Source organism: Phragmites australis, chromosome 1 (genome assembly GCF_958298935.1).
Source record: "Phragmites australis chromosome 1, lpPhrAust1.1, whole genome shotgun sequence".
Classification (NCBI taxonomy): domain Eukaryota; kingdom Viridiplantae; phylum Streptophyta; class Magnoliopsida; order Poales; family Poaceae; genus Phragmites; species Phragmites australis.
Genome location: NC_084921.1, coordinates 50,840,151 through 50,856,950, shown reverse-complemented (window position 1 = coordinate 50,856,950; position 16,800 = coordinate 50,840,151). Strand labels below are relative to the sequence as shown.

General features: G+C 43.1%; 1 protein-coding gene across 1 annotated transcript; it reads right to left on the bottom strand.

Moving 5' to 3' along the window:
• Positions 1-781: 781 nt before the first annotated feature.
• LOC133925549 (beta-galactosidase 3-like) lies at positions 782-7,399 on the bottom strand. The gene is made up of 19 exons (XM_062371442.1): positions 6,800-7,399; positions 6,618-6,713; positions 6,410-6,522; positions 6,237-6,303; positions 6,061-6,153; positions 5,778-5,921; positions 5,354-5,442; positions 5,070-5,175; positions 4,795-4,882; positions 4,592-4,710; positions 4,112-4,276; positions 3,682-3,866; positions 3,401-3,504; positions 2,955-3,064; positions 2,562-2,669; positions 2,340-2,450; positions 2,056-2,267; positions 1,625-1,964; positions 782-1,343 (listed from the first exon to the last, which is right to left on the bottom strand). The coding sequence occupies exons 1-19, from the start codon at positions 6,983-6,985 to the stop codon at positions 1,230-1,232; spliced, it is 2,550 nt and encodes an 849-aa protein (XP_062227426.1). The 5' UTR covers positions 6,986-7,399; the 3' UTR covers positions 782-1,229.
• Between the last annotated feature and the right edge of the window lie 9,401 nt (positions 7,400-16,800).

The window sequence follows — 16,800 nt, the reverse complement described above, 5'->3', positions numbered from 1 at the left end:
ATAAATCTGGTTCTCAGTAGACGTCGCCCAAAAAAGAAAGGAATTTGAAACAAAATTGCATAAGAGTTTTTTTTTTTAACCGAGAAACAGTCTGGAAGGTTGCATCAGACGCTTTAGGGCTAAATCGAACATGCATATGGAGTATGTAGCTGAGGAAAGTCCATGCAGGAACAACGCACAACTTGCCTGTATCATTTTTCCCTAAAATGTGGTTAGGATTGTTCATTAACCCATGCTACAGGCCAGAGTTGGCAGAAATGATTCTGTTAGCTGAGACGTCGCCCACTTGTGATGTGGCCCTCAAGGCGTCAACGATGACAGCCCAAGCTAAGCGAGCACACGGGACCGAAGGGAAAATTCCACTCGTGCTTGCGGAAATGGGCTGTTCATTTAAGATTCGTGGGTGAAGCAGCGGGAAAAAAAATCATGAGAGCGTTTATCAAGTAAGACACAGAAGTGTGCGTGAGGAAACCAAACAGCAACTTTTAACTTTTAACTTCTAAATTAAATCCGTAGAAGTGATTCTTTCAAACAAACTATACAAACTGGAGAGTAAAAAAAACAGCTTCCCCATATATATATATATATATACTCCCGTGCCCGTGCAGCACAAACAGATCCCAGGTCCGTAATTCAGAAGCTACGGCAAACGGGGGCATTAAACTAGAGGTTGCTTCTACTCCATCTACAGCTACGCACTGTGATCCTGGTCGTATCATACAGTGCGAAAGCTTATTTGTGTCCCCCGATTGCAAGAAAAAGACAAGACATCAGCTCAGAATTCATGCATAGCGTTGAATCATTTGCTAATCCAGAAAGTTTCATGACGCGACACAACAGAAATGGAGAACAATGGATGGGCTCTACTTAGTGCGATCTGATATCCAAAACAGAGGGCGTACCAGTTCTGAATAGTTTCATGCACACCGGATTTCATGTCAGTTTGTTCATGGTTCTTAATCGTACAGTTCAAAGTGGGTCTGATACGCAATAGATTTGCTGGAGCAGATGATAACTAGCGGTGTCCTTAATTGTCACCTGCCAAGAGTGTTAGGTCATTGTCGAGCAAGAACTTCCAACAAAAAAAACGTGTCACCCTCAGAAGACCAAATCTAAATCTAGGTAATTTTTTCACATCCTCGTAGTATGTTACTGTGTAACAAGCACTACAAGTTCGAAACTTTCAGCAGCACATTTGTAGAGGTGGCACCCGTAGCCAAGATAATTACTCAATAAGAACAGTCCGCTTCAATGGCAAGTGTTTTGGTGACTCCGGGGCAAATATCCTTTCCGAAGCCCTCATCTGACAGGGAGACTGTACAGCTATTGATGTTCAGACAGGCCTGCCAAGAACAAAGGAAAGAAACTGTTCAGGAAAAAAAAAACGAAGTTGGTATAAGACTGTAAAACGTAATCTAATCCCAATTGCACTAACAATGCAAAGTCAGAACTCAGAACTGTCAGTGATTGAGTTCCAAGACTAAATTCACGTGCGTTGATCCAAGTCCACATGCATCAACACATCTCAAAAAATCAGAATTGATGCTCATTGGTCCTCTGATTTTGAGATCGGATTCATGTGCATATTACTGTCAAGACTCAAGAATTCCACTGCAAATTTTACCTTCTCAACAATAGATAAAGAGTTTGGGTGATGGCAGCTTCCTTGTTGATATGATCTACAGGTTCCACTGGGGTTTCCAAAGCTCGCAAACTTTACTGAAGATATATTTTTACCATTGGGGCAAGACAGCTGTACTTTGGCTGCGGCTGTGCCATTGTTTGTGGTGCTTTTATCCCAGGACTCCAAGTCTATGTAAGGAAAGTGCTCTGACACAAAGGAGCACACGCTTGTCACAACTCTTCTTGAGAATGTGATCTTCGTGGGATCCCCACCCTTCTCCTCAAAAACCACAAGGGTGTTGTTTCCTGAGGGATGGAACCATGACCGTGGGACATGGTACCTAGACCAAACAAATCAGAATGTGAAATACAAGACAATATATAAATAAATAAAATTACGGCTGTGAACTGTGCGAAAGTTCATTGTATTACCATCTTTGGGTTGGCTGTCCACAACCTGTCCTGCACTTGTTTGGAGAAAATTGTCCTCTGTAGTCGCAACTGGGAGTGCACCTGTCATCAGTAGAACTAGTCCTGGGCCAATACCTCCCAATGGCATTTCCATTCAACCAAGCCAGGCCCTTCCCCATAAACTGCATGTCTATCCCAACTGGGTCATCTCCTTGTGGAACATCAACATTTACCTAGAAGTTTCTTTGATTAGAAGGTTACCTTGTAAAAAGTTCATCTGGAGGATAAAGATCATAGAAGGTTACCTTGTACCATGTCAAAGGTTGATTTTTTGGCGGCTCAGGTTGTGGTATCCACAGTTGGTTACTTCCCTGGTCAGGCTTGAACAAACTATAATACTCCCCTTCCAATCCAATCTATCAACAATTATAAATAAAACACGAACAAGCAGTTATCTCGATTTCTGGATATATCAGAAGAAACAAACTCTGGTACTCAGTAAATTTGAAGAATCTTGATGACAATACCTTGTACAACCAATTGTTTGAAGACAAGTCTACGGTTCCCTTTTTCAAACCAGAGATGTTCACACTTGTAAGGCCTGCTCCTACCCATTCATAAAAGGGTCCTGCATTCTTAGAGTGCATAAAGTCCTCGTCAATCATGGTGTACATTTTTCCGTGTTAACTTGAATTTTCACAGGGTACATAAAAGGGTCCCGCGTTCATAAAAGTTAACTTGAATGTAGAAAAGACCGGCTTAACGTGTGTAAATTTTTACATAAAAAAGGCATATGTTTCTCCTTTTCTCAAGAGTGTCTCACTGTAGATGCCATTTGCATGCACTTAACTAAAAATGAGCATGTAAAGATTTTCACACAGATAACTAAAGTATAATCATTTCTAACAGCAAGTGCATACTTGTAAACCAACAGTCATACTCAGTAGGGCAAGTTCATTTTTTCCAGTCCTCAAGTTGATAGCCAATTCCACAGTGAAACTTGATTTTGAGCCATTACCATATGCACTGCCTGGAGGAAAGAGATATCCACAACTTGTAAGTGTAATGACAGAAGAGTTCAATAATTAGGGCAGAACTGTAAAATTAAAGAGCCAGTATCTAAGAGTAAGAGGCACTGCAGGTGTATGATTCAGCAGTCCTTCAGAACAAAAAGATGTATCAGAGAAACAAGCATTCTACTTCTCAAGGATATCTTTTGGCCAAAAGGGAATATATGGATACTTAGAAGATTCATATGGGCTGCATAGGAACCGTGGAACCATCCCAGCAAAAATCTACTCAAATATTTACATTAAATGGATTACTTTTCATTATAAGGTTTATAAAGTAAGAGTAAAGAACAAACCTATAAACTCATTATTCAGGAAAGCATGGACACCATGGCCTTTGGAGTCAATATTAAGAACGGCATGGCTCCCTTTTGAGGGGTAACTTCCATCCACACTAAAACTGCAGATACCATAAAAAAACAAAGGTCACATGTCAAACTGGAATGTGCAAAGGATGGTGCGAAGCAAAATCAACTTATAGGATAAATGGATACTAAGGTCTCTCCTCTCTGGTTGATACCTACATATTCATTCACTACACAAAAAGCTTACACAAAATAGCCTGAAGTAGACCAACCTTGTTGTATACCATAGGTAGTCAGTAGAGTCCTTTGTTGTATTAATATGGTCCACAAATCCATTTCGGACAAAGTCATTTTTACCCCAAACCCCAATTTTCTCTCTGAAAATGCTCCACCGATCAGGTTTTGATGCTTGCAAACTTTCTGGAACCATGTCCACCATCAAAGTTTGAGATTGCACCTAAAGATCACCAGTCATCAAAAGCCAAAAGTTGCAGTTCTTTTTAAAAATAAAAGGTCAAACTACAGTGTTTCTCAATGAACTCATAATTGTTAAACTAATGGGTATATGCCTACATACTTTTTTAATTCTTCAGCTATTCTTTATTTATTTGCCCAAGAGGAATGTTATCCATTTTATTTGAAAAGGCTGAATCTGTTCCTGTTCTGAAAAGTGAAAAGTAAAGTGCAATAAAAAAATCAAACCTTTGCAGTGTTGAACACCACATTCTTGCAGTCAGGTAGGATACTAACTGACCAAGCAGGAAGATCATATTGCCTGTTACGGAAAGTGACAACTTTGTCCTTGTCTGAATCAACATTTGCCAGGAATGCAACACATCCTCCAGACTGATCAGTGTAAACATCAGCCTGTAACCAGAGGTTGACTATTACTCTCAAAAAGTCCTTGTCTGGGATTTTGGGAAAGAAAAAGGAATGGTGATATGCAGTAACACATAGGCCAATTTACAATATGCTGAAAGTAAACAGATGAGTTCAAAGTGATCTTGTAAAGCAGCATTTATCAAGTAAACATTAGGCGCATTTACAACGGAAATGTGTTTTAGCTATCAACAAGTTAGAAAGGCTGAACTTATACTGATAGGTAACTGAGGTAAACATGTTGGATATAACTAGATTACAGTGTGAGCTCACAAGTTATAGCCCCATGACAATAGAGCTTACCTCTTGTTTAGGCCCCAGGGAAAGAAACGTTGTGTTGCCATAAAGCAGAGTATGCTCACACCATTTTATAGATTTGTGAAGCTCCTTCAGATGCGCCCACTTTGGAAGTCTCCTAAGGCCTGAATTTTAGACCAAGTAACAATATTAAGATGGTTTTAGGCTTAAGATCATTGATTGGATCCATAAGAGTAATAGAGCCAAACCATATTCATCAATCGGTGCATCATAATCATAGCTAGTTGTAATGAATGGCCCGCCAGTAGTGCGACCAAAGTTTGTTCCACCATGGTACTTCAAAAGGATAGCAGAAACTTGATCAGCTCTCAGTAAGAAGATTTTCAAATTTCACCAGGTAGGCGTACTGACTAATTATGATTTCAGTACATAGTGCCTCTAGCAACTTAGAATATGAGGTGCTGTGAGCCTGTGATACACAAATCTTTGTAAGTTAGAATATGAATTATGCAAAGGCAATTACCACATAGTAATTCTGAACACTGCCACCTTTCTCAAAAAACCGTGCAACAGCAAATGCCACATCTTCAGGTGGTCTATGGGGATTACTTTCACCAAAGGTCTGGAACCTAAACAAAAATTGAAAAAGACAGAAGTAGTAGATCATTTAGCTTCAGTTTTGATTATAGAGAATAAATGATAAAAAAGAAAACAGTGCACATAATTTGCTCCATATTGCGTTATCAACAACAGAAGATCAGTACCAAATACAATCTGGTGCTAATAGAAGTATGCAAAATGCATTACCATCCTGGCCAGTTCTCAGTCCAGAATTTTGGCTTGGTTGGCGAATTTGGCTGGAATTGATCGCAATAGAATGAATTGCAAGTGTTTATCTGCAAATATGAAAAGAGAAAAGTTGTGGAAGTGTTCACTTGTAGTCCCAGGAGTCGCAGAAATTCTCTGTCATCAATATCAGAATTAAAATCTGAACTACCATCAATTATCTGCAGTTTAGCTTTCTTTTCCTATTGTAATGGCTATTAATTTTAACAGACAATTTCAGGAACATGCCACTGAACTCATTGTTAGCAAAGAAATATAGGAATTGTGCTAGTCCATCAAATATTTCTGTACAGTACATTGCAATTTTAGTGATAGTATGTTTGATGAAGCAATTCGTGTTTTAATTGTTGCATAACACAACGAGCATTGGATGTAAAATACTAACCACAGGATCAGGAGCGTCATACTGCTGGCACATGATCCAAGGGACACCGGTGTTCTGAGCAAGAGCCATACTTGCCGCCCACATTGCATATGGCTTGCCGCCAGCTCCATATGCTTGTTCGCTATCTCCGTATTCATTTTCTATCTGTAATGCATGAATTCAACTTCCGGTAAACTTGTCAATTGTGAGGAACATCAAAATTGAATTGAGGCAGTTCGGTCTTTCAGGGCCCCAAATTCCAGTTCCCACTTGAATTTAAAATACTAGAACTACTATTTATGACCTGAGCTAGGATAATGTTCCCTCCCTGTGAAGCAAAGAGCCGCTCTTTCTTCATCATATCCACGATGTATGTTGTGAAGCTCTTCATATGGCTCTGCGTCCAGAAAAATCACTAGAGTTAGCACAAAACTAGCATGATTACCACAGAAGTCCATGAAATTTGCATGTCACGCGCACCTTGAATGGCTCATTGTTCGTCCGGAAAACCGTCCCTGGCACGTAATGCAACCACACTGGCACGCCTCTGAAAAATACAATACACAAATTGACACATCCACCACGAAACCAAAAACATTGTAACACTTCTGTAAAATTAAGCCAATCATTAACAATGAGCAGAAGAAGCGGACCCGAAATTCCACTCGGCGGCGACGAACGGCCCGATGCGCAGGATCAAGTACAGCCCGGCGTCCTTGACGACCCTAACGAACCGCACCAGGTCGAACCGGTCCTCGAAGAAGTACTGCAATCCAGCGCAATTCACCACATGGAAATCCACATTGTTCACAGAGTAAAATAATTGCAGAACAACATTTGATTCTGAACCAGCGCGCGAACCTGGCCTGGGGCGGTCTCATGGCCGTTCCAGAAGACGTAGGTCTCGATGCAGTCCGCGCCACCGTCCTTGGCCTCGGCCACCAGCTTGGGCCACATCTACGGGCACGGATGCAGCGGTGTTAGTACGGCATGAGCACGCGCGCGCGGGGTGAGCGGGGGTTGGTGTGCAGGGTCGTACGTACCGCGGGGACGCTCCGGGGGTAGTGGATGGAGGTGGAGATGAGGAGGCGGCGGCGGCCGGAGATGATGAGGGAGCGGTGGTCGTACGTCACATTGGAGGCGGCGGAGAGAGGCGGCAGAAGCAGCAACAGTAGAAGGAACGGAAGCGCGGAGAGCGAGGCCGCGTCGGCGGTGGCGGCGGTGGCCATGGGTGGAGCTGAGTGTGTACGGCGCGCAGCGGTGGTGTTGGTATAAATAGCGGCACGCAGCGTGGAGCGAGAGCGAAGCGTGGGGACGAGTGAGCGACGGGCACAGGGCCTTGGGAGACGCCGCGGTGGGGAGTCGGGAGTGTTTCGGTGGATGACAGCGATGGGCTCGGAATTACTGCATGGGATTGGGGGCTGCCGTCACGGCGCCGCTCCGTGCCGTGGACCGTGGTTCGGTGGGAGGGATTGGATGCGGCACCTCTCGGTGTGCCGTGCCAACCGAGTACCGCAGCGGCGCGGACTTGACCTCCTCCCGCCGGCGCCGCTCCGCTAAAGCGAGAAAGGTTTGCTCCGTTCCGCGATGACCGCGGAGCAGGTTCAGACGCCCGTGTACGACGAGTTGGCCGGCGCTTGGCAGGATCCCACTGATTTTCTACTGGCGGAGTGGCCAATGCAGCGGGCGCAAGAAAAAAGCCGGGGCCGGCCCCAAGCGGCGCGTTTGGTTTGGACGTGCGCGCAGCGGAATAGCGGGTTAGGGGGAACCGTGGAGCGAGTCGGCGTGGTCGCGCATGTGACCTTGGTCTGGCGCTGGTCAGAGCAAAGCAGACCCATGTTCCGGAGTCGGGGCCCACGCTTCGGCGGTAGTCCCAAGTCCCGTTCCAGTATGACAGGTATGGCCCACGTGACGTGCAGAAGTAAACGATCACGCGGTGTGGAAAATAATACTAATTCCGTTGTCATTTACTTGGCACTATCTTTTAGCAATTTTGATTTTATATTTTTTATAAAAATTTATAGGTACCTAAAAATTTTATTTTATTAGACTATCGTGAAATATATTTTATTAGTATGATATACTTTTAAGTATTTATAATTTTTTTAAAAAATGTAAGATCAAAATTACTATAGTAAAACTTTTGTGACAAATAAATGAAAACTAAGTCAATAACTATGTTCAGAAGCGCACAAGTGCATTTTGATCTTGGACTCTATATGTATTTATTTGCTCGCAAAACCAATAGCGCATGCAGATCTTCAGAAATTTTAGGTAAAATTAGGTGCCCAGCATAGCATGGCCTTCTAACAATTAGTATCATAGTTCTAAGATAAAAAAAATAGATATATATTTCATCATATTTATTAAAATAGATAATATAATGATGTATTTACAAATTTCGTATATATATTCGGTATCTTAAACACTAAAAACCTGTTTTCGGAACACAAAGCACTGAAAATAGGTGGATCGGCCTATTTTTGGAACCTCAGGTGCCGAATACGGTATACAGTATTATATTCGGCACCTTATATTCTCAAAACAGGCCCGCCCTGTCGCGTGCTACTTTCATCGCTTCACGTCACGTCTTGTCGTGTGTTATTTTATATCATCTCCCTGCATAGAGTGTAGTATCTATTGGTGATCTCTTTGGATACTTTGATGAACACGTGGATGTGGCACTTGAGATTGATGTTGGATGTCTTCCACTTCATTATTCAAGAAATTGTTCGGATCTTCATGGTCTTGATGTTGATCTTGTGATCTCTTGTCGTCTTGATCTTGGGTTGACATTGATGGTTCAACTTGCATTGAAGAAGATGGTTGATCCCTATCTATTTGAGCTTCTTGAGTCTTTTCTTGTTCTAGGGGCTTGATTTCGCCAATTGCCATCTTCTTGATTGCTTCGCTTGGTATTTCTTCATCACCTAAAATATTTGTATCGACTTGCTCCACTTGAGAGCCATTAGATTCATCGAATGTTACGTCTCTCGCAATTTCAACACATCCGGTGGTTTTGTTGAAAATGCGGTAGGCGTAAGCATTTGAACCATAACCAAGCATAAACCCTTCATCTACCTTTGGAGCAAATTTAGAACTTCTAGATTTCTTGTTTAAAATAAAGCATTTGCTACCAAAGACTTTAAAATAGGAAACATTTGGCTTGTTACCGGTTAGAAGCTCGTATGAGGTTTTGTTCAACAACTTGTGTAAATATAACCGGTTGATGGCATGGCATGCGGTGTTGATTGCTTCCGCCCAAAATTGATCCGATACTTTGTATTCATCAAGCATTGTTCTTGCGGATTCAATTAGAGTCCTATTCTTTCTTTCGACCACTCTATTTTGTTGAGGGGAGTATGGAGCCGAGAACTCATGCTTGATTCCTTCTTCATCAAGAAACTCTTCAACTTGTATGTTCTTGAATTCGCTTCCATTGTCGCTTCTAACTCTCTTGATCTTTACTTCGAATTCATTTTGTGCTCTTCTCACAAACTTCTTGAGAATGGCTTGAGTTTCGCTTTTATCATGCAAGAAGAATACCCAAGTGAAACGTGAAAAATCATCAACAATAACTAAACCATATTTGTTACCTCCGATACTTATATAAGTGATTGGCCCAAATAAGTCCATGTGAAGAAGTTCCAATGGTCTTGAAGTGGTCATCACATTTTTCAAGGGATGAGATGCTCCAACTTGCTTTCCCGCTTGGCATGTACTACAAACTCTATTTTTCTCAAAGGTCACATTCGTTAGTCCTAGAATGTGTTCGCCCCTTTGAAGTTTGGACAAATTCCTCATGCCAACATGAGCAAGTCGGCGATGCCAAAGCCAACCCATGCTAGACTTAGCCATCAAGCAAGTTTTAGGCATCACTCCATCCGTTGAAAAATCAACAAGATAGAGTTTACCCTTCAACTTGCCCGTGAAGACTATAGAGGCGTCCTCCCTTCTAGAGACGACCACACCCTCATTTGTAAAAAGACAATTATAACCAATTTCACATAATTGAGATACGGATAATAAGTTGTAATTGAGTGATTTTACTAACAAGACATTTGAAATGGAAGTATCATTTGAGATGGTAATTTTACCTAGTCCCATTACCTCTCCTTTTCCATTATCGCCAAAAATGATGTTTTCATGAGGTCCTCCATTTTCTTCAAAGGAGGAGAACATACTCTTTTCTCCGGTCATATGATTGGTACAACCGCTATCAATGACCAAACTTGATCCACCGGAGGAGTATGCCTACAAAACAAAGTTATGCCTTTATTTTAGGTACCCAAATTTGTTTGGGTCCTTTAGCGTTAGTCACAAGCACTTTTGGCACCCACACATTCCTTTTTACAATTCTATCTCTTGTGCGGGGACCAACATAGAGAGCAACCACTTTACCATGGTGGTCTCTCTTTAACATGTATGAAGCATAAAAAGAACATTGGGGGGCATAAGCCTTCGGTTGCCTTGTTTGAGTAGGGTGATCAACTTGTTTGCCTCCTTTAACAAACTTGAGGCATTCCACTCCATTTAATACCACACGATCATTTGGCTTGCTTGTATATTGGTCAAAACTAAGACCTCTCTTTTGCTTATTGTCTTTGGCTTGGATAGTCTTGTAAAGTGCATCCTTTGACTTATAAGTTTTGATGCACCCATATTTGACCAAAGCATTTAGCCTCTTATTTTCCTTTTGTAATGCTTGCAAGGATTCAATATTAGTTGTACAAGCATTTATTTCAAGGTTAGAACAACGATAACATCCATTGCTAGTAGATGCATTAGATAGTAAATTTGCTTCACTAGAGTTAGAAGAGCTTTTCTTAAGAATATCAATTTATGTTTCAAGAGTTCTATAATTTTCATCTAAACAAGATAATTTCTCTAGAAGCACGAAATTGTTACTCTTAAGATCGGCAATTGAGGAATTGGCTAAATCACAATCTTTAGACAATTTCTCAACTTTTTCTTTCTCTTTACCAAAGAGCTCCTCGAGTTCAAGGTTTCTCTCCTTTTCAAGGATGAGCAAGTCTTCTTGCCTCTCAAGGGTCTCTTCATGACTATCTATTGTATCCATTAGCTCCTTTATTTTAGCCATGACATTTTTATTCAAATCTTTGAACAAATTATCACAATCACTATCATACTCACTATCACTATCTAGGAGCTTGGATTGAGATTTTACCTTGCGGTTCTTGGCCATGAAGCATTTTGGGGAGTCTCCATCATCATCATCATCACTCATTAAGAGTGATTTTCTTGGTGTAAGCTCATGAATAGCAATGGTGGCGACTCCTTCATCATCGAAGTCCGAGTCGGAGTTGGAATCCCACTCTTCTCCAATATGTGCTTGACCCGAATATTTCTTCTTGTACATCTTGTTCTTGTCTTTCTTGTATGACTTGATTTTATTGTCTTCTTTGTCCTTTCCCTTCTTCTTGTTTGGACAATCAGCTATAAAGTGACCAATTTCGCCACATTCATAGCATGCCCTTCTTGATGTTCTTTTCTTGGGCATGTCTCTCTTGTATTTTGAATAGCCTCCTTTTCTCATGAATTTCTTGAACCTTTTCACAAAGAACGCCATTTCTTCATCTTCGGAGCTTTCATCATCACTTGTGCTTGATTCTTGAACTTACTTGCTCTTGCTTGCCTTGAGTGCAATTTCTTTATGCCTTGAGGTTGAGCTTTGTTTAGCATGAATCTTCACTTCATTTGCTTCTTCTTCCATGAGCTCATGAGCAAGAATCCTTCCAAGCACATCACTTGGTGTGAATCTCTTGTAATCTCTTCTCTCACGGAGGAGCGTCACCAAAGTGGGATTTCTAGGAGCGAATGCCCTAAGAAGTCTCTTGACCACTTTGTGATCATCAATGTCCTCGCTTCCAAGTCCTCTTAGCTTGTTCACAAGCACCATCATCCGATCATACATTACTTGAGGAGTTTCATGATCCTCCATCACAAATCTTCCTAGCTTTCCCTCAAGCAATTCTATTTTGGATTCTCTCACACTTGTAGTCCCTTCATGAGCAACTTGAAGTGTGTCCCAAATTTGCTTAGCTTCCTCAAGTCCATCTACTTTGTTGAATTCCTCCGGACTCAAGGCACTAAGCAACACACTTGTAGCTTGAGCATTGCGATGCATATTTTGTTCTTCACTTGAGGTGAGCTCTTGGTCTTCCTCCGGCAGCTCAAAACCTGTGCAAACAATCTTCCAAATACTTGGATGAAGAGAAATTAAGTGCATTTTCATTTTGTGCCTCCAAGCGGCATAATGTGTACCATCGAAGAATGGTGCACGTCCGAAAGGCACGGAAATGTAATTGCTAGAAGAATTCAAACGATCATAATTGAAAGGAATCTCACTTCCCTTTCCTTTACCATTACCATCATCACTTCTTGATGGATCATCTTTCGGACCCCTCGGACTTCCGGATGTCGACATAATAATTCCCTCCAAGCGGTGAAGCCTTGTAGGAGGTTAGGCTCTGATACCAATTGAAAGTGCCTAGAGGGGGGGTGAATAGGCTTTTCTGAAATTTAAAACTAAAAACAGCGGATTAAACTGCCGGATATTCCGGTGAAGTCCGGATACTCCGGACCATACCGGAGTATCCGGTCTAGTCCGGAGTCTCCGGCCTGACAGGAAATTTTAGAATAAATTTGAACTGAGGATCACAGCTAGATTCTATGAGATGCACTAGGTCAAGTAGATGTTACTAAGCTAGAACAACAATTAAAACTAGCAAGATTGATACTATAGCAATTTAAATGACAAATGATCAAATGCACATGATCAAGTGAGTTTCACAAGAAAGAACACGAGAATATATCCCGGAGTTCGGCCACCTCACAAAGAAGTGCCTACGTCTCCGTTGAGGAGCTCACAAAGAGCCGGGTCTTCTCCAACCCTATCCTCTTCTAGCGACCACAAAGATCAAGCTAGAAATTCTTACTCAATATGAAGGTGCTTACAAACTTCCCGAGGCACACCACAAGTTTTGGGTGCTCTTCGGGCAACTCCTTTCCTTTTAGAAACCCAAAGCTTCAAAGGAAATGATCGCAGTAAATGCTCAATGAAGAACTCAATGCTCAAGTGGCTTGAACTCTCTCCAAACCCACACTCTCAAATTTGTGCAAATTTGGCTCTAGAGATGATTGGAGGGGCTTTGAATGCTCTTAAAGTGCTCAAGAGGTCTCAAGGAAACCAGCCACAGCAAGCTCTAAATGCTATGGAGAGAGGGGGCATTTATAGCACTCTCTCACAGACTAGCCGTTACTGTTTTTGTCAGAGCTTACCGGAGTATCCGGTGTACACCGGAGTCTCCGGTCCCAATTCCAAAAACGGCGTCAGAACGGTCACCGAACGTGTTAGAACTAGCCGTTACAGTTCTGTTTAATTACCGGAGTCTCCGGTGAACACCGGAGTCTCCGGTCCTGACAGTCTTCCAAAACAGACTAAGTCCGGAGACTAGCCGGATCCTCCGGCATCTCCAGGTACCGGAGTATCCGGTGAACACCGGAGACTTCGATCTTTCCTATTAATTATCAAAAAGATTAAAAGCTAACCGAGAGCCTCTGCCGGAGTCTACCTCGGAGACTCCGACTGCACACAAAACATTTTACCGGAGTATCCGGTGAACACCGGAGACTCCGGTCTTTTTCTTGAAAAGATCAACCCGAAGCCGAGACTCTCTGCCGGAGGCTAGCACGGAGACTCCGGCTGAGCGCTGAGTACCGGAGTATCCGGTGAACACCGGAGACTCCGGACTCAGAAGATTTTCAGAAAAAGTTTCGTGTCCGTGAGTGAATGTGTCTCTCAATTGGGTGATTCTAAAGGATCTCTTGAGCATTGAGACACTAATCAAGCAAATAAATTCATCCATCTAAGAAAAAATCTATCCTAGACTCAATTGCAAAAGTAAAAAGAATTTAAGCCCTATCTTATATCCTTCGTTGATTCTTCAATTGTTTCGACGGGCGTCAAACGTCATTTACCTTCACAACTAATGCTCATACCTGTTCAATACTCACAAAGCATGTTAGTTCTTTAATCGTTTTGTCATTAATAAGCCAAAACCCACTTAGGGGGCCTAGATGCACTTTCAGTCTCAGCTGTGGCGCGCTTCTTCGCTGCCTTCCTCATCTGCTCCTCCTCCTGACGCTTGAGTCGTAGCTCCTCCTGTTGTTGCGCATATTCCCAGCGTTCGTACGCTTCCCTCCTCCACCGCATGCTCACATATCGCTTCTGGTGCTCATTTTACTCCATATCCAATCATTTTATAAAGTTACGAATAGGTGGAGGAGACTAGACAAATGAAACAAGATAGGAGATTAGTAAGACAGTGCATAAAATCATACGGAAAGTGTCACATGAGTGATATATACTGATATACCAGTGGGTACTCGTATGATTCATGTCGAGACTTGTCTGACTGGTAGTTGGCACATATGAAGAAGCATAGGTCATAAGTGTAGGAGATGTTTTAGGACTCACGAAGCCTATAAGGGTCGGCACAAAGCACATCGGTGGTTTGACCCCCTAAGGGATAAAAATCCCTAATATTTCTTGGGTGGTTTTGGTGGAGCTGAGGAAAATATTGCAGTTAAGAGAACTAAGGAAAGAGTGGTCTTTCCATGGATGAGGGTTGGTGGGTGGGGGCTGGTGCATGTACTGCGTGCATGGGCTTGGCCGGAGATTGAAGCATATGATTCACTATGAAAACTAAAAAAATTGTGGCATTGATCCTTGGCAGAGATTTCCTGTGAAAATTATTGCTTTGTGTGGTCATTTTATTCTTCAAAAATTCAGCAATAAATTATTGTTGCCTCTGCATAGAGGCATAAAATCCTATGAAAATATTCCATATGAAATTTGTTGACTTCGAGTGGATGTAGAAGTAACATCTATCCCTTTGATATTAATTCAAAGTCAAAACCTGCTTTAAGTATTTATCCTAAAGCAAGCAATCCTTGTATGTTGAACAGTTCATACAATTACAAGGTTGATGCTAGAGGTGTAATTAATGTTAATCCCTGAGGTGCTGGTGATATAACCCCAGTCTATGCTGGTCCCCAAGGTGCTCGTGCTATAATATTAATCATGAGAGGACACTAGCATAAACATTGGCGTGTCTAAAGCATGAGTAATTACAGAGGTGTTGTGGCAGGGAAAACCTATGCATGAGCCAATATTGCAGTGTCTTATATTGATGAAGGGCATCAGATACTCTAGTAAACTCATTAACAAGCGTAATTGCATCGGTAGTGAAAAATATGTGCATGAATCAATGTTGTAGTGCGATGAGGTGATGAGTCCCTATTGTTTGATAATTGACCGACAACAAGATTGTGGTGGATATGAAGTAGTCATTTGTATGCACTAAAGTGTATTCGTGAGTACGTGAGCGAGTTTAATAAAACGATAACTAAGTAGCTTTGTAAGTAATGTTTTTCATATGTTAGAAAGAATTGTGCTTGGATAGTACGTTAATATAATAAACTTACCATTACATTGATTAGACATAAAATTCACAAATAGTTTATAACATAATACATTAATATAAGACACTAATCATATACCCATCGAACTAAACTAATAAAATGTAAAGGTAAACAAAATAAATAGTCATATCTGGTATTTGCATAGTTTATAGTGCATAGATGTTGAATACCTAGATCATCTCGGGATGGCGGAGAAAAGTGGTTGTCGGAGGATTAACTCCTGTCGTAGGGATTCCGAGAGACCCCTTTTTAGAGATTCGGACGGGGGGATGATCCTGAATAAGTTCGTCGGAGAAATAAATGGGAATGAATGCAACAGCCGGTGGTGGGGGTGTTGACCTAATGCAAGAAGAAGTAAATGCACCAGAATTTTGACAGGTTCGGGCCGCACGGGGGCGTAATACCCTACTCCTGTATGGATGCTATAACTGTCCTGAGGGGGTCCCTCAAAGATGTTGCTAGTTACAAGAATGTTGGCCAAACTAAGAGCTTGAGGCCCCTTGTTCTTCGACTGGAACTGGACTCAGCCTTGCTCACAGTGTTTCTCTTGCGCTGTGTTTTTCGTCCTTTTATCTGTCTCGCTTTCTCTATTTCTCATCGCTGGTCGGTCCGTCGCTTCTGTGCCGCCGGCTGCTTTAAGTACTCGCCGGCCACGACATGCCCCGAACGGAAGGAGGGGGCTCGAGTTCCGAGACGCTATAAATGGAGAGGGCGTCATCATTTCTTCTGGGTGAGGTGACCGGGGGTGAAAAATACGTCGCACGCCCGGTCGCCCGTCACCATAAATGCCCTGGCAACGGGCGCCGTGGAGAGGGCCCACCGGGCAGCCGCAGAGCAACCCGACGTACTCGCCCTGTCTTGTTCCCCTGCCACAGCAACGTGGCAGATGGAACGCCTTGATCCTTACGACGTTATCCCGAGACAAGCCGGATGGCACGGGACGGGACCCGTGCAATTAATGACCCCACGCCCCTCTGCCAAAACATGGCAGGAACTGACGCTGAGCGCGGCGGGAGCAGTTGGACGTGTCAGGCCACGCACGCTCATTAAATGCGGCATCAGACCTCTGATTGGTTAGCACCTCATCGGCAGGCCCCTCGGGGGTCTTTCTGGGTGGTCGGGGTACTGGGTGCTCGGGGGTACTGTTCACCTCCCCGAGCACTCTTGCACGGACCCTCGGGGAACCGAGTGCTCGAGGGCTGCCGCGCGCAGCCCCGAGCACTCTCTCCCGAGCACTCTTGTACGGATCCTCGGGGACCCGAGTGCTCGGGAGCTGCCACACGCAGCCCCGAGCACTCTCTCCCGGAACTTAGCTCTTCTGATCGTCGGGGGACTAGAGTGCTCGGGGGTGACCGTACACCTCCCCGAGCACTTTCTTCCCGGTACTTGGATTCCGTGGATCATCGGGGAACTGGGGTACTCGGGGGCCACCGACCGTGGCCCCGAGCACCTTCTTCCGGGACTTGACCTTTTCTCATCCTACAGGAGAGACCTCGCGGGATGGCGCCATGTGGCGGATGGCTGGCCTGGCCTCGGG

What these genes read in the sequence shown, in the direction of transcription:
- LOC133925549 (XM_062371442.1), bottom strand. Translation starts at nt 6,985, where the DNA reads ATGGCCACCGCCGCCACCGCCGACGCGGCCTCGCTCTCCGCGCTTCCG. An exon ending in ATGAGACCGCCCCAGGCCAG is followed by an intron (nt 6,523 to 6,617) that starts GTTCGCGCGCTG and finishes GCTGGATTGCAG; the next exon opens with TACTTCTTCGAGGACCGGTT. An exon ending in CCTGAATAATGAGTTTATAG is followed by an intron (nt 3,065 to 3,400) that starts GTTTGTTCTTTA and finishes TCTTTCCTCCAG; the next exon opens with GCAGTGCATATGGTAATGGC.